Source organism: Pipistrellus hanaki (genome assembly GCF_964339955.1).
Source record: "Pipistrellus hanaki genome assembly, chromosome: 1".
Lineage (NCBI taxonomy): Eukaryota > Metazoa > Chordata > Mammalia > Chiroptera > Vespertilionidae > Pipistrellus > Pipistrellus hanaki.
In genome coordinates, this window is record NC_140503.1 from 79,558,970 (window position 1) to 79,577,231 (window position 18,262).

At 41.3% G+C, this 18,262-nt stretch overlaps 1 protein-coding gene across 5 annotated transcripts in view; it reads right to left on the reverse strand.

Annotated features, from left to right (window-relative positions):
- HECTD1 (HECT domain E3 ubiquitin protein ligase 1) overlaps nt 1–18,038 on the reverse strand; it is a 90,930-nt gene extending 72,892 nt beyond the window's left edge. For 2 of the 5 annotated variants that reach the window (XM_084874220.1, XM_084874216.1), the window contains exons 1-2: nt 17,608–18,036; nt 15,993–16,273 (exon numbers count right to left, since the gene is read on the reverse strand). In XM_084874220.1, coding sequence (XP_084730346.1) covers nt 15,993–16,132 — 140 coding nt within the window. In that variant the 5' untranslated portion in view covers nt 16,133–16,273; nt 17,608–18,036. Of the gene's footprint in view, nt 1–15,992; nt 16,274–17,607 lie in introns of all 5 variants that reach the window. The other 3 variants (XM_084874217.1, XM_084874218.1, XM_084874219.1) reach the window with 3 other exon arrangements.
- Between the last annotated feature and the right edge of the window lie 224 nt (nt 18,039–18,262).

The following is an 18,262-nucleotide window of genomic DNA, read 5'->3' on the forward strand; positions in this document are numbered from 1 at the left end:
GGGGTTCCCTCAGCCCAGCCTGCACCCTCTCCAATCCAGGACCCCTCGGGGGATGTCTGACTGCTGGGATTGGGCCTAAACTGGCAACCAGATATCCCTCTCCAAATCCGGGATCGCTGGCTCCTCATCACTCACCTGCCTGCCTGCCTGGTCGCCCCTTAACTGTCTCCCCCTCCCCGACCCACCGCCAGCCTGATTGCCCCTCACTGCCTCTGTGTGCTGGCCTGATCACCCCTAACTGCCCCCCCAAACCGGTCTGGTCGCCCCCTAACTGTCCCCCGCTGCCGGCCAGGTCACCCACAACTGCCCCCTCCCTGCCAGCCTGGTTGCTCCTAACTGCCCCTGCCCCTGCTGGCCTGGTCACCTCACGCAGCCAGCTTGTTCAGGCGTTTGGTCGTCCCTCACTAACCGCCCTGTCAGCCTGGTCACCCCAGGCAGCCTGCTTGTTCAGTCATTTGATTGTCCCTTGGGCTGGCCTTGGGTGGCTGGGCAACAGCCATCCGAGGCTTGCCTGCACCTCGGGCTGGCCCTGGGCACCTGGAGGATGGGGGGACTGGGGGACTCTGGAGGCAGGCATGCGGGGCATGGCTGAAGAAACTGGGCATCGCCATCTTTGAGGGCATAGCAGTCAGTTAGCATATTCCCTCCTTATTGGCTGTGGGCCTGTGACATTCATTTAGCATGTGAGGGTGTGACATTCAATTAGCATATTCCCTCTTTATTAGATGGGATTTTGAAGTCAACAATTCAAAAAATGTTATCAGGCAATAGTGTATTGTATATACAGATGTGCTCACTTTGATATAACCTACAGAGCTAATATTAAAGGCATGATTAAGTATATGACATATACATAATAGATTACACAGGTTTTTAAAAACTGCTAAGTACTGCTATGATACAAATATTCTTAATAGAAATATTAGGTAAGAGAAAAGGAAAAAATAATATCCATATGGTGTTTTAACGTGAGAGAAAAAACTAGAGCAAAAAGGTAAAATGGCTAACTTCTAGATTGTGCAATTAAAAGATAATTTTCATTCTATAAACTTTGATTTTTCCAAATTTTGAAACATATTTTGTAACTCAAAAAAAATAAAAGTAAACTTTAGAGTAAGCTTGTTACAGCCTGTCTTTTCCCAAGATTATAACCAAAAACCTTGGACAGAACACAAAGAAACAAGGGAGGACTCTAAATAGTAAACAACAGCAGATGGATTGGGGAAGTCAAAACAAGTAATGATCCTTGATGGAAGTGAGTGAAAGAGTGTTTTTTACTCTCCTCTTTTCTTTTCCAGTTTTGGGACTTGGGATAGGCCAGTGGTCGGCAAACTCAGTGAACAGAGCGGCAAACCGCGACTCATAAGCCGCAGTTTGCCAACCACTGACTGGGTCCCAAAACTATCTATAGGAGCACAAACAAAAAACTAAGAGGACCAAGAAAAGGGGCCTCTGTAAACCAGAGGATATAGGGACAAATTCTGGGAGTTTTTTTCCTCCCAGCCTAGCCCCAAGCCAGCCCCAAGTGTAAGCCACAGAGAAAACTTAGTGGCACATGCACACTCCAGTGGAGGTGCCACAGCATATAAGGCCCAGGAAGACTGAGTACTAAGAAAAGAAACCCCATGCCCTGGCCACTATTGCTCAGTTGGTTGGCGTCGTCCAGTGCACTGAAGGGTTGCTGGTTCAATTCCTGGTCAGGGCACATGCCTGGGTTGTGGGCGCCATCCCTTGTAGGGCGCGTGCAGAAGGCAGCCAATTGATATTATGCTCTCACATCAATGCTTCTCTCTCCCTCTTCCTTCTTCTCTCTCTAAAAATTGATAATCTTTTACAAAACAAAAAAAAATAAATTTAAAAAAAACACCTGTGGGGTCAATCCTATATCTTCTCTTTTACCTCCAGGATAGTCCAAGTCCCAGAAATTATATGACAGCACAAGAGGAAAGAAGGGAAGAAAGCAAAGAGAGAGTGTGGCTAAAATCCAAGAGAACCCCAGCTTTCTGGCTAGAACACTAGGTAAAAAAGGTTTCTGGAAGCCAAAAGGTAAGGAAGACTTGAGGAGGAAAGAGCTACAAAAAGGATCCCTGACACAAGTTCCAAGCTCGTCTCTCAGCTGCACATATGTAGAACAGAGCTAATGACTTTGACAACAGAACTATGACATAATCTACCACCCAAGTCCCAGACTAAATTCTGAGTGACACATGCAGAGTAGACCCAAACATCCTAACAAAGGGTTTTGAAACCAATGACATTCGAACCACCCACCACCCACAACCCACAGTGGGCAAGACAGAACTTACAGTCTAATCTACCCAGGCTGACTGCATGCTACAACAAAAATCAACACACTCTAGAGAATTTTTATAAAATCCAGAATCTCACAATATAATATTCTGAATGTCTAGGATAAAATCCAAAATATCTTAAGATACAATGAATCAGTACAATGTGACCTGTCCAACTCAAAAAGGTAGTCAACAGATGTAAGATTGAGACAACATAAATGCTAAAATTATCAGAGAGAACTCCAAATCAACTATTATAACTATACTAGGAGCCTATTGCAGGAAGATTCCTGCAAGGGCCGTGAGCACCGCTGCCACCTGCCCCGCCCCGCCAGCGCTTTCCCTCTGGCAGCCGCCTTGTTTTCTGCTTTTCCTCCCTCTTCCTTCAATGCTGTCTTCAGTCTTCACTCCTCCCTCCTCGGTGTATGCAAATTTACCATAATCTTTGTTGGGTTAATTTGCATACTTGCTGTGATTGGCTGTGGTGAAGGTACGGTCAATTAGCATTTTTCTCTTTTATTAGTGTAGGTTCCAAGAAGTAAATAACATTTTTAAAATGATTGAAAACATACCTTTTCCAGGAGAGAAATAAAAAGTGTAAAAAACAAGTGAAAATTTGAGAAATTACAAATACAATATGGGATAGGGAGGGGAATTCACTGGGTGGTCTCAAGAGTGGAATGAAGATCACACAATCAGTAAACTTCAACATAAATTTTTAAAAAACTATCCAATTTGAAGAAGGGAAAAAAAAAAAAAAAAGATTGGGGGAAAAAATGAAACATAATGTTAGCAGCCTGAGAGAAGATATTAAAAAGTGTTAAAAATTTGTGCTACCAGGCTGCCAGGCTGGGAGCGGCCAGGCCCGGAGCAGCCGGGTCTGGTGCGGCCAGGCCCAGAGCAGCGGCTGACAGGCTGGGAGCGGCCAGGCCCGGAGCGGAGCAACCGGGCCCAGAGCAGCCGGGTCGGGTGCGGCCAGGCCTGTAGCAGCAACAGCCAAGTCCAGAGCAACTAGGTCGGGAGCGGCAGTGACCAGACCCGGAGCAGCTGGTTGTGGAACGAACCAGAGCAACAGAGGCCAGGCCCAGAGCAGCCAGGCCCGAAACAGCTCGCTCCTCACCTGTACCTGCCCACGGCTGCCTCTCAGACATGGCTGGAAACTTTTGCGGGAACTTGAGGGTCTGCTGAATCAAGTGATGAAGGCTTAGATCTGGATGTGTTGAGTTAGTATAGCGCTGGGGTGTTGATCTGTGAGTGCCTTGGGTGGGGCCTGGATGAGGCTGGTTGACCTATTTGAAAATGTCTTTTGTGTGAAGTGTATCATTGGGCATGTGGAGGTATTATTGATATGAGAAAATGCTAAGTAACAGATTTACTATCTGAAAAGGGATTTACTATCGGGGAAAGGGAGGGAGGAAGAGACTGAACATAAACTGTGCACCTATGGATGAGGACAATGGGAAATAAAGAGGGGGCAGAGGGTGGGGTGGGAACCTGGTGGAGGGAGGAAGAAATGAGGAACCTTTGTAATAATATGAACAATAAAGATTGATTTAAAAAAAAAAAAAAAAATTTGTGCTACCAGCCAAGACAGGTTTGGCTCAGTGGATAGCGTCGGCCTGCGGACTGAAAGGTCCCAGGTTTGATTCCGGGCAAGGGCATGTACCTTGGTTGCGGTCACATACCCAGTAGGGGGTGTGCAAGAGGCAGCTGATCGATGATTCTCTCTCATTGATGTTTCTAACTCTCTATCCCTCTCTTCCTCTCTGTGAAAAATCAATAAAATATATTTTTTTTAAAATTTGTGCTACTGGAGTCCTAGAAAAGAGAAAAAATTAGTCCAGAAAATAGATATGAAGGAGAAACTCCCCAAATTTGATGAAATACGGATGCAAGAAAATCAGCAACCTCAAATACCAGGTGTACGTTAATATGTGAATTTTTTTTCAGTAGATGGAGTTACACATATGTTGATATATATATGCCATTTGATATGTATACTATTGGGTCGGCAACTAAGTAATTGCGGGTTTCACACATATATGGCTTCAGTTGAATGTTTAGGTTTGCAGACGTATACAAATGTAAAACACATTTTGTATTTGATAGTTGGCTATTCAGCTGTTAATCAGTAAAAAAAGTTTTTTGATCTGTTTTGTAGTTTTTGTTTGGCATTCGTTGAAAAATGGAAAATCAAAAGGAACATTTTCGTCATATTTTGCTTTTTTATTTCCGCAAGGGAAAAATGCATCACAAGCTCATAAAAAGTTATGTGCTGTTTATGGTGACGAAGCCTTAAAAGAACGGCAGTGTCAAAATTGGTTTGCCAAATTTCGTTCTGGTGATTTTTCACTCAAAGATGAAAGACGCTCTGGTCGTCCAGTTGAAGTTGATGACGCCCTAATCAAAGCAATAATCAATTCGGACTGTCACAGTACAACACGTGAGATTGCAGAGAAGCTTCATGTATCACATACATGCATTGAAAATCACTTAAAACAACTTGGCTATGTTCAAAAACTCGATACATGGGTTCCTCACGAACTGAAAGAATCACAGTTAATGCAACGCATTAGCAGCTGCGATTTGCTAAAGAAACGTAATGAAAATGATCCATTTTTAAAACGACTGATAACTGGCGATGAAAAATGGGTTGTTTACAACAATATCAAGCGGAAAAGATCATGGAGCAGGCCAGGTGAACCAACTCAAACAACATCAAAAGCTGATATTCATCAAAAGAAGGTTTTGTTATCAGTTTGGTGGGATTACAAAGGAATTGTCTACTTTGAACTCTTACCACCCAACCGAACGATCAATTCTGATGTCTACATTGAACAACTAACGAAATTAAACAATGCAGTTGAAGAAAAGTGGCCCGAATTGACAAATCGAAAAGGTGTTGTATTCCATCATGACAATGCAAGGCCACACACATCTTTGGTCACTCGGCAAAAATTAATGGAGCTTGGTTGGGATGTTTTGCCACATCCACCATATAGTCCTGACCTTGCACCATCTGATTACTTTTTGTTTCGATCTTTACAAAACTCCTTGAATGGTAAAAATTTCAATAATGATGATGATGTCAAATCGTACCTGATTCAGTTTTTTGCTAATAAAAAACAGAAGTTTTTTGAACGTGGGATTATGATGCTGCCTGAAAGATGGCAAAAGGTCATTGATCAAAATGGGCAATACATTAAATAATAAAGTTATTTAGTTCCATGAAAAAATTGTCTTTGATTTTCTTTAAAAAATCCGCAATTACTTAGCTGCCGACCCAATATTTTGTTGTATAGACAACAAGCTTCAAAACTTCATATGTCAAATTTTCTGAAGGTGTTAAAATGATAGGTATTTTTACACTTAAAAATGTTGAATTTCGCCCTAACCACTTTGGCTCAGTGGATAGAGCGCCGACCTGGGGACTGAAGGATCCAAGGTTCGATTCGGATCAAGGGCATGTATCTTGGTACGGGCACATCCCCCGTAGGGGGTGTGCAGGAGGCAGCTGATCCATGTTTCTCTCATTGATGTATCCAACTCTCTATCCCTCTCCCTTCCTCTCTGTAAAAAAAAAAAAAATCAATAAAATATATATTTTTTTAATGTCAAATTTCGTGCCAAAAAAAAGAGCATTAGGGAAAGTTTTAATTCATTACTTTATTTTGAGAAAAAGTGCTGCTGAAAGTTATCGTATATTTCAGGAAGCTTATGGTGAACATTCTCCATCTCAAGATACTTATGAACACTGGTTTAAATGCTTTAAAAGTGATGATTTCGATGTGCAACACAGAGATATCCAGGTCAACCAAAAAAGTTTGAAGTCCAATAATTACAAGCATTATTGGATGATGATGCGTGTCAAACTCAAAAACAACCTGCAGAAAGATTAAACGTTGCTCAGCAAACAATTTCTGATCATTTACAAACAATGGGAAAGATTTTAAAGGAAGGAAAATGTGTGCCACATCAACAGAAGAACCAAAGACACATGAAAAACCGAAAAGTCATCAGTAAAATGTTGCTTCAACAGCATGAAAGTCTTTTTTGCATCAAATTGTGACTGGTGATGAAAACAGGATTTACTTTGAGAATCCCAAATGCACAAAATCATGGGTTGATCCGGGTCAATCATCAACATCAACTGCAAGGCCAAATCGCTTTGGAAAGAAGATAATGCTCTGAGTTTGGTGGGATCAGGAAGGTGTGTTGTATTATGAGTTTCTAAAACCAGGTGAAACCATTAATACTGATGCTGCCAACAACAAATAATCAATTTGAACCACGCTTTGATCATAAAACAACCAGAATGGGCCAGAAGACATAGCAACGTATTTTGCTTCATGATAAAGCACCATCACACACTTCAAAACCAGTTAAAGACACATTTAAAGATCTTGCCTGGGAAGTATTAACCCACCCGCCTTATTCACCAGCCCTGGCTCCTTCAGATTACTGCTTGTTCCTATCGATGGCACATGCACTTTCTGAGCAGCACTTCAAAACATGAATAAGTGGAAAACTGGGTGTCTGAATGGTTTGCTTCAAGACAAGAAAAGTTCTATTGGGACAGTATCTACAAATTACCTGAAAGGTGATGGAAATGTGTAGCTAGCGATAGTCATTACTTTGAATAAAGCACTTTTGATGTTTCTCTTGAAATTACCTTGTTTTCTTTTATTACAAAATCCTCATTATTAACCAGTACACCTGGTACAACAAATGCAAGGACAACCATGCAAAGATAAATCATAATTCAGCTGCAAAAAATCTTGAAAGCAGATTAAAATGAATACAGATTTGTTACCAGAAACCATAGTCCTACCCAGTTTGACTCAAGTGGATTGAGTGTCAGATTGCGAACTGAAAGGTCCCAGTTTTACTTCCAAGTCAAGGGTACATGCCTGAGTTGCAGTTCGATCCCAGTTTGGGGTGTGCAAGAGGCAGCCAATTAATGACTCTCTCTCATTATTCATGTTTCTCTCCCTCTCCCTTCCTCTCTGAAATCAATAAAAATATACTAAAAAAAAACCATAAAGGCCAAAAGGCAGTGGGATATCTTTAAAACTCTAGAAAATTCTATATCCAGCAAAAGTATCTTCACAGCATAAAGGCAAAATAACGATATTTCAGATGGAAAAAAAACAACAACAAATCCTAAGAATTCATCACCACCAGCCTTCCCTAAAAGAAGTGCTAAAGAAAGTTCTTCAGGATGAAAGAAAGTAATACCAAAGAGATGCACGGAACTTCAGGAATAAAGGAAGAGCAACGGAAATGACAAATATCAGGGTAAGGTAATAGATTGTTTTTCTCCTATTAAACTGACTACTGAAGCAAAAATTGTAACACTGTATCTTCAGATTTTCATTGTATATAGGTTTAATAAATATGACAACTATAACATAAAGGTAAAGAGAGTTACATGCTTGTAAATCTTCTTCATTTTACTTTAAACAGGAAGATATTAACTCTAAATTAGGTGTAACCCCTAGAGTAGTGGTCAGCAAACTCATTAGTCAACAGAGTAGCAAGACACCGTTTGCCGACCACTGCCCTAGAGCAATCACTTAAAAATAGAGATAGCCCTAACCGGTTTGGCTCAGTGAATAGAGTGTCAGCCTGCAGACTGAAGGGTCCCAGGTTCGATTCAGGTCAAGGGCATGTACCTTGGCTGCCGGCACATTCCCAGTGGGGGTTGTGCAGGAGGCAGCTATTGATGTTTCTCTCTCATTGATGTTTCTAACTCTCTATCCCTCTCCCTTCCTCTCTGTAAAAAATTAATAAAATATATATTAAAAAATAGAGACAAAACAAACAAAACCAAAAAATGTAAATTAAGTAAAATGCTAAATATTCAAATAATGAAAAAGGCAGAGTGCTAGCTTCAGCAGCACATATACTAAAATTGGAATGATACAGAAAAGATTAGCATGACCTCTATGCAAGAACAACATACAAATTTGTGAAAGTGTTCCATATTTTTTAAAAAGATAAAACGGCAAAACAGAAGAAATAGACAAACAGGCAAGCAAGCAAACAAACAAACAAACAAAAAACAGAAATAACATTAAACATGTATCCAAACATACCAAAAATTACATTAAATGAAAATGGTCTAAATTCACCAATTCAAAACAAACTGTCAGGTTGCATTAAAAAAAGAAAAAAAAAGAAAAACAAGCCCTAGCCCATGTGCCTCAGTTGATTGGGTGTTGTCCAGTGCACAGAAAGGTCACCAATTCAATTCCCAAGCTCAGGTTGTGGGTTCAATCCCCAATTAGGGTGCGTGCAAGAGGCAACAAATCAATGTTTCTCTCACCTCTCTCACCTCTCTCTCTCTCTCTCTCACTCTTTTCCCCCCTCCCTTCCTCTCTCTCTAACATCAATAAAAACATTTTTTTTTAAAAGCCAAAAAGGAAAGATTAACACACCCACACATAAGCCAGCTGTATACTGTCTATAAGAAACCCACATTATATATAATGATATAAAGGGGTTAAAACTAAAAGGCTGGAAAAAGATATACCAAACAAACCCTTTCAAAAGAAATCCCGAGCCCAGCCAGTGTGGCTCAGTTTGTTGGCTGAGTGTTGTTTCATGCACCAGAAGTCTCTGACTCGATTCCCTATCAGGGCACATGCCCGGGTTTCGGGCTCGATCCCCAGTAGGAGAGGGGCATGAATGAGGCAGCCAATCAATGTTTCTATTTCTCCCTCTCCCTTCCTCTCTCTGAAATCAATAAAAAGAAAGAAAGCTTGTATGCTATATTTATATCAGACAAAGTAAACTTAGGAACAAGGAAAATTATTGGAGATAAAGAGGGACATTACCTAATGATGAAATCCTAAAATAAACTAACAGAGCTTCAAAATATATTATGCAAAAACTGAGAGAACTGCCGAAACCGGTTTGGCTCAGTGGATAGAGCATTGGTCTGCGGACTGAAAGGTCCCAGGTTCAATTCCAGTCAAGGGCATGTACCCAGTTGGGGGTGTGCAGGAGGCAGCTGGTAGATGTTTCTCTCTCATCGAAGTTTCTAGCTCTCTATCCCTCTCCCTTCCTCTCTGTGGAAAATCAATAAAATATATATATATTTTTTTAAAAGTGAACACATCATTTATGTATTAAAAAAAACAAAACTGGGAGAACTGATGAGTAATATAGATAAGTCTACAATTATAACTGGAACTTCAACACCTCTCAATAACCTATCAAACAAAACAGAAAACTAATGAAGATATACATTGAACAACACTATCGATAAACTTGACTTAATCTAACACTTGCAGAACATCCCACCAAACAAGAGCAGAATATACATTCTTCTCATCTGCATTTGGACCATTCGCCAAAAATAGACCACATCAAGGACCATAAAACAAACCTTAACAAATTTTAAATAATTAAATTATATAAAGTATGTTCTCTGACTACAATAGTAACAGAAATATCTGTGAAACCCCCAAATATTTGGAAATTAAGCAACATACTTCTAAATAAGCCAAGGGTAAAAAAGGAAGTTTTTTTAAAAAAATTGTAAAATACTTTTAAACAAATGAAAATATACATCAACTAAAGCAGAAAAGAGAACTTTATAGTACTAAATGCTTATATTAGAAAAGATCTCAAATCACTGACATCAGCTTCCACCTAAAAAATTAGGGGGGAAAAAAGCAAATTAAACTCAATCAACACAGAATAAAAAGCAGAAATCAGTGAAGCTTAAAAGAGAAAAATAAATGAAACCAAAGCTGATTCTTTGACAAAATTAATAAATTTGATAAATCTCTAGCCAGACTGATCAAAAGATAAAAATCAGTAATATCAAGATGAAAAGGAGAATTATCACTAAAGACTGTACAAATATCCAAAGGATAATACTACAAACAACTCTATGACCATAAATTTTAATTTATATTAAATAGACCAAATCCTTGAAAGACATACTATTAAAATTTACTGAAGAATTAATTAGCCTAAACAGTCCTCTATTACAGAAAATAAATTAGTAGTAGAGACCTACAAACATATCAATTTAATCTCTTATGGTCTACTTTTTTTTTAAAGATATATTTTTATTGGTTTCAGAAGGGAAGGAAGAGGAAGAAATAGAAACATCAATGATGAGCAAGAACCATTAATCAGTTGCCTCCTGCACACCCCACATTGTGGATAGAGGCCGCAACCCAGGCATGTGCTCCTGACCAGAATCAACCCAAGACACTTCAGTCCAAAGGCCGACACTCTACACACCGAGTCAAACCAACTACGGCTGGTCTATGCTTTTGGTGTTCATTCAATAAATATTTGCCTAACCTAGAGTCACAAAAGGATTTCTCCTTGTTTTTTTCTAGAGGTTTTATTGTTTTAAGTTTTAAATTTAGGTTTATGATTCATTTTTAGTGTATTTTTTGAATACAATATAGGATATGGATCAGTTATTTTTTTCTTTTTTGCATATGGATATGCAATTGTTTCAGCCCCATTAAAAAGGTATCCTTTATCTACTTAACTGCCTTTGCACCTTTGTTGAAATAAGTTCTTGATGTATGTGTGAGTCTATTCCTGATTTCTATTTCATTGGTCCATTTATCTTTACACCAATACTACACTGTTTTGATTACTATAGCTGTATAATAAGAATTGAAATACAGTAGCATTACTTCTCCAACTTTATTCTTTACCAAAATTGTTTTGGCTAGTCTAGGTACATTGTATTTCCATATGAATTTTGAAATCAGTTTGTCAATTCTCCATCTTGTCAGACTAATCTCTGTAATTTTAGAAGAAATGAAAACTCATATTTACACAGAAATCTGTATGCTAATGTTTATATCAACTTTAGTTACATCTTCACCAAAACCAGAAAAACCTAAATATCCTTCAAGAGGTGAATAGATAAACCATATGTGATACATGCATGAAATGGAATACTACTCAGAAATAAAAGGAAAGGAACTATTATACACACAGCAACACAAATTACTCAAATGCAATATATTACATGAAAGAAGCCAGACTCAAAAGGCTACATACTGTATGTATGATTCCATTTATATGACTCTATAGAGGCCCATTGCATGAAATTCTTGCTTGGGGGTGGGGGGGGGGTAGTGGGAGGGCTCAGCCTGGCCTGCACCTCATTGCATTCTGGGACCCCTCAGGATCAGGCCTAAACCAGCAATCTGGGACTGCTGGCTCCTAACCACTCACCTGTCTTCCTGCCTGATCGCCCCTAACCACTCTGCCTGCCTGCTTTATCACCCCTAACCACTTGCCTGCCTGATCGCCCCTAACTGCCTCTGCCTCAGTCCCCACCACTGCGGGTTCATCCAGAATGATGTCCAGAAGTCGTTCATCTGTCCAGTCTAATTAGCATATTATACTTTTATTATTATAGATTCCAAAAGAGTCAAAACTACAGCAACAGAGAACAGACCACTGGATACCAGGCACTGAGGCTACAGGAGGGCTTAACTTCAAAAGGATGGTTCCAAGGAATTTTGGGGGGTGATAGAATTGTTCTGAATTTCAAATGTGCTGTGGTTACACAACTATATGCATTTGTCAAATTAAGATTTCAGCATACACAATTTTAAATAAATTTAAGAAAAAATTAAATATTATGCATACTCGCAGCCCTCCCTGAATAGTGCTAAACTATACATGTATGGCACAAAATTTTATATACATTACAATTAAAGAGTTATTAAAATTTTTAAACTCGCTAAAATTTATTTTTATATATTAAACCCAGTACTACACTATTACACCAACTTACAGACCCAAAGGTAGCCTAATTAGGAAAGTTTAAGATTACTCAGTCTATATAGAACTACTATCAGACCAGTCAACCATATGAATCCAACTTAAGCAATGATTCCCAAATTGCTACCTACAATGACAACTTAACAAGATCCCCCAGGTGACTCACATTATGCATATTGAAGTTTTAAAAACACTGCTCCTGACAAGAGCCAATTCTCTCCCATTTTTTGTTGTGTCTTGTTTTCAGAATCCTTACACTATGGATTATCCATTTTTTCTCCTATCACTTTGACCTTTAAAAGAAGAAGCCCACATCCCCATTCCAACCAAATTTCTCAAAAAAGTTTTTTTGCATTTTGTCTCCATTTCTTCACTTTCTACTTACTCCTCAATCCATTCAGATCTGTCCCTCATCACCATTCCACTCTGAGTCCTCATTAAGATCAATGATCTTGAGAATGTTGCTAAATCTTTTAGTCTTCAGCCCTACTTGACCCCTCTCACCATATTCAACACAATTGTCCTTTTTATTCTTGATTCATTTCTTTCATGTGCTGGCATGTAAACTAATCTATAATAATAAAAGCATAATATGCTAATTAGACCGGACATCTTTCTGGACAAAGCCAGGGCTGGGAGGAAAGCAGGAGTCCTGGGTGCCTGCCAGTGGCCAAAGGGGGGCCAGTACCTGCAGTCAGGGGAAGGCCTGCCTACTCTTGCACAAAATGCCATGCATCAGGCCTATAGTGGTGGACGAAACTGTTGGTGCTTTAGCATGAATCAAGGTAGTGGCACTGAATTGTACTACAAGTTTGGGCATGGAAATTTTTAAAAGCAACTTTACTATAGAATAATCTTGGTGAAGCAAAAGAAATCATTAACTTCACTAACCACAAACTTTGAATACATCTTTTAAATATTTTACTTAAGGAAACAGGACGAACGTATAAAGTACTTCTGCATACCAAAGAATGATGATTGGGTCAAGGAAAAGTACTTGTACAACCTTTAAATAGCCCAACTAGCCACTTTTTTCATGCAACATCATTTAGTTGTATAAGCTGTTTGTAGATGTTGGAGATTAAACCTTTATCAGTGGTAACATTTGCAAATATGTTCTCCCACACAGTGGGCTTTCTTGTTGTTTTGTTGATGGTTTCTTTTGCTGTAAAAAAGCTTTTTATTTTTATGTAGTCCCATTTGTTTATTTTCTCTTTGGCTTCCATTGCACTAGGGGTAGTATCAGTGAAGAAGTTCTTTTGGCATACGTCTGAGATTTTGTTGCCTGTGGATGCTTCTAGTATTTTTATGGTTTCCCGTCTGATGTTTAAGTCCTGTATCCATTTTGAGTTTATTTTTGTGTATGGTGTAAGTTGGTGATCTAGTTTCATTCTTTTGCATGTATCTGTCCAATTTTCCCAACACCATTTATTGAAGAGACTGTCTTGACTCCATTGTATATTAGTGCCTCCTTTGTCAAATATTAATTGAGCATAGTGATTTGGGTTGATATCTGGGTTCCATGCAACATCATTTTTACTTGAAAGAACATCAAACCGTGGTTATGTAGACTTGGATATCTGGCAAACATTTTCTCAAAAATTAATGAAGTTAAGACTTCCATTTCAAGGAAAGCAATTTAACAATATCTGTTGCCGTTGATAATAGTTAAGTATTCAAGCAAAAATTATAATTTTGGGCCGGGACCGGTTTGGCTCAATGGATAGAGCGTCGGCTTGGGGACTGAAGAGTCCCGGGTTCGATTCCGGTCAAGGGCATGTACCTTGGTTGCGGGCATATCCCCAGTAGGGGGTGTGCAAGAGGCAGCTGATCGATGACTCTCTCTCATCGATGTTTCTAACTCTCTATCTTTCTCCCTTCCTCTCTGTACAAAATCAATAAAATGTAAAAAAAAAAAAAAAAAAAAAAAAATTATAATTTTGGGAAACTTGTGTCTGCCATTGTGACACTGACAGCTCCCCAATATTTAAAGATTCTGATGAAATCAGTAGTCAAATCAGCAAATGTGTTTTTTATATTTGGATGACATATGTCAACTTAGGATATCTGTATAACTCAGTAGACCAATATTTTTCACATGACCAGTAAGTATATGACTTTACAAACTTTTTAAAAATATATATTTTATTGGTTTTTTACAGAGAGGAAGAGAGGGATAGAGAGCTAGAAACATCGATGAGAGAGAATCATCGATCAACTGCCTCTTGCACATCCCCTACTGGGGATGTGCCCGCAACCAAGGTACATGCCCTTGACAGGAATCGAACCTGGGACCTTTCAGTCTGCAGACTGACGCTCTATCCACTGAACCAAACCGATTTCGGCTGACTTTACAAACTTAAATATGGGTTAAAAACCTACGCAATGTACAAGACAGACCAATAGCTTTTAATGTAATAGTATGAAAAGTTCATTGATATTATTTCAGAATCCACATTCTCACCCTTAAGAAACTATTATTTGCCCAGTTTTGGTATGCTATCAAAGGAGAATGTCCATTGATTGGGGGGGGGGGGGGGGGGGGATATATTACAACATTCCTCCTTTTTTTCCAACTACATCTATAGAGGATTTTTTTTCATATATTTTAATCAAAGCAACATAATGCAACAGACTGAATGCAGAAGCAGATATGAGAATCCAGCCAAACCCAAACTCATGACCTCAGTCCCTCAAAACATGCTCCTCTGTTCCAGTGTTCTCTCTCACTGAATGGCATCATCCATTGTAACCTGAATCATACGTTACCTCCTTCTGTTTCACTTTCATACTCAACAAGTCCTATTTTACCTCCTAAATGTGTCTCCAATCTATCCATTTATTTATACTTTTATTATAGCAATCCTTTCTCTGACTCATAACCTAACAAGTCTACAAGCATTTGTCCTCAACTATTCTCCAAAAGCAGGTTATGTTTTTAAAAGTAAAATTTAATCACATCTCTCTTTCATTGCACTTCCCATCACTTTGAGACAAAACCAAAAGCTTTACTTAGCATACACAAAAGACTCCATCTGATATTGATGCTACCTCAACTCAGCTCGCCAGCAACTCTTCCTTGCCCCAATCACATGAGCTTTTTCCAAGTTCCTCAGCTGAGGATTATTAATTACACACTTATTAATTCATCTTCAATAATGATTCATTCAAAAATGAAGACAATTAAAAATGTGTTATCAATTTAATAATACAATCTTTTTCCCACTTCAAAGAAATTAAGATACATCAAATTTTATATCAACATCTCAAATATTTTCTATTAACTACCTCAAAATGGTATTAAAATAGCATTCAGAAAAAAAAACATGGCATTAATGGCTACTCTAATAATGAATTCTCTTTTACATTTTTGCTTAACTTCTACATTTTAACCTCTGAATAAAACTGTTTAAACTTTCTAAACTTCATAATCTGTTTCTACTATTCCAAAAAGTATGCCATGTGGGTACCATGCAATTTATACCCTCTAAACTGAAATTTAAAAGAAAATGATTTGCTGGAACAAAAGATGTCATGTAACTTAATACTTATAAAAATTGGCATTTATAAACATATGTTCATTATCATCTACATTTTCATATCGATTTCTAGTTAATTTCTTGGTACAGGAATAGTTACCTTTAAGTATCTATATTTTAGCAGTTCATAACATATTTTGAAAATGAATTAACCAAGCTATGGTTAAAAATGTATTCCCTACTTAACCCTATTCATTCAATAAATACATATTGTGTCATCACAATTATCATTACTCGACTTACTACACAGAAAATTAAAAATGCAAAACTGCTAAACTTTTTAAAAGATAGCTTTAAAATCCTAAACAAACTGAAGTCAGCAAATAGTCAAAAACAGATGTCACTACAGCAACCCCAAAGGAAGATGATGAAGTGATGTACTTACGTTTCAAAACATCGGTCCACGTTGTCAGACATCAAAAGCAGCATGCATAGCTGTTCAAGTGCTATTAGTTGCATGTCCCTTTCATCTCCCTGTCCCATCTGTAGCCATTCCAGCAATGTGTCTGGATCCACATCTGCCATGTTTCTTTTTTTTTTTTAAGCCTCTTTGCTTAAATTAAAAAAGTAAATGGGAAAAATTCCTTTAAATGTCCAGGATTGATCAGTTGGGGTTTAAATTTTTTTCCTTTGCATCAGTTGGAACCAAATTTTCATGGTGTCCTCCTAGAAATTAGAAAAGACTCATTAAGTTATGTGGTTTGTTGTTTTTTTTTACATAGTGCTTAGTGCACATAGTGCTTAGTGCTTTCAACTTTCCTTATTCCTCAGACTTAACGTTCCTATAGCATACCAAATAAAAGCCAGTTTTGCACAAGAGTATAAGCTGATTAGGTTTCGGCTTAGCTGGAAACCAGAGCTCTTTGTCAAAGTCTCAAACAAGCTTCGGATCCCACTACTGCTATCACTAAGGCCGGTGCCAAAAGGCAAAGAACACCTTACTAAAGGTTCTCTCTCTCTCTCTCTCTTTCTCTCTCTCTCTCTCTCTCTCTCTCTCTTTTCCGGCAAACTTCTTCCCCCACTCCTCCGCCCCAAACTGATCTTCAGATAAGGGTTCGATTCGGACTCTGCAGCACTTTGAACCATTACCCCTCCGAATTAAGTTCCTGCTTTAAAAACTGCCTCTCGAGTCACACATTTTGCTGACTCTCAATTCACACTCTACTATTTGTAAGATGTCCAAATACAAACGACAATCCGGTACTAAGATGTACCTACGAATACAGACTTGATGAGGGATTTTTGGCAGTCTCGTCAATTGTTCTTAAAAAAGTTTCAAAAGAAATGCTAAACGTAAATAACAATGAACTAAAAAAAAAAAAACATGACGACCAGAATGTAGGCCAATCCAAGGACCTCCTTCCCCATCCGCACAGAAGGGAGCAGTTGGTTCACACACACACACACTTACACACACACTCACACACACGCGCACCCCAAAAGGAAAGTCATCCCCGAAGCCTGGAAGCGCCCCAATGGAGGGCGGGCAGCCCGGGGTCCCCCGCAGCCCGGAGCTGCAGGTGTGTGAGCCCGGAGGCGGCCCGGGGGGGGGGCCCAGCGGCGGAGACCAGCGGGGCCGACCGACCCGGCACTCGGGGCGCCCCGCACCCCGCGAAGGCAGCCCCCGTGACCAGGAGGCGAGCCCGCCAGGAGGCCCCGGCCGGAATGGGACGGGACGGCGCGTCTCGGGGAGCGGCGCCCAGAACTCCGGAGGCCCGGCGGGTCGTCCCCGGCGTGGCCGGGCAGCGAAGCCTCCTGAAGGGCAAGGGAGAGGAACGGGGGTGCCCGGGGACCCGGCTCGGGCAAGCGGGGCTCCGCCGCCGGAGGGAAACAAAGGGGCTCAGCGGGTGAGTCGGCAGTCGCCCCGCCGACCTTACCAGGGGCCGGGGGTCTGGTTCCTCCCAGCCGCCGCCGCCGCCCGGCTTCCTGATCTCGGCCCCGAAGCCTCGCCCTTCCGACCGCCCGAAGCGCTCCCGCGTCCCCCTCCCTCCAGCTCTCACCCGGCCTCGGAGTCCCAAACCGCTCCGCTCCGCTCCGGGCAGGCCGCGGGCACAGTCAGGGCAGGCCGCGGCCCTCGGGTGGCCAGGAAGCCGCAGGTCGAGCCGGGGAAGGCGGCACAGGAAACGCCGCGCCTCGTCCCTCCCCTTCCTCCGCGGGGCCCGGCTGACAGGGAAGGGAGAGCCCCGCCGGCCCGCGGAAGGCAGCGCACGTCCCGGCCCCGCACGCGGCTCCGCAGGCCCGCAGCTCAGTCAGAGGCACGCGCGGAGCTGCCGGCGGCGGCGGCGGCGGCGGCGGGGGGAGGCCGCGTCCATCGCGATGCCGGAGGGGGCTGGGGGGGGCTGGGCGAGAGCTGGGCGGGGAGGCCGGCGAGCTCGGCGGGGGCGGGGCCAATGGGCTCCGGCGTCGGCCTCCCGCCGGCCGCCACGTGGGGCGCTGCGGAGGCCGCCGGGCCAGCCGCGCAGGGGCGCCCCCAGGCCGGAGGCGTTGCTGCCCCCGCCAGGGCGCTCGGGCCTCCCGGGGCCCCGACTCCCTGGGCCGGGCCGCCGTCGCGCCGCTGGCGTACGTGCTGACGCCTTTCCGCTTCGCTGTCAGGCCGAGCGCGCTCCCCGCGCCGCGCACGCCGCGCCCGCGAGCCCCGTGCTCCTGCGCGGCGCT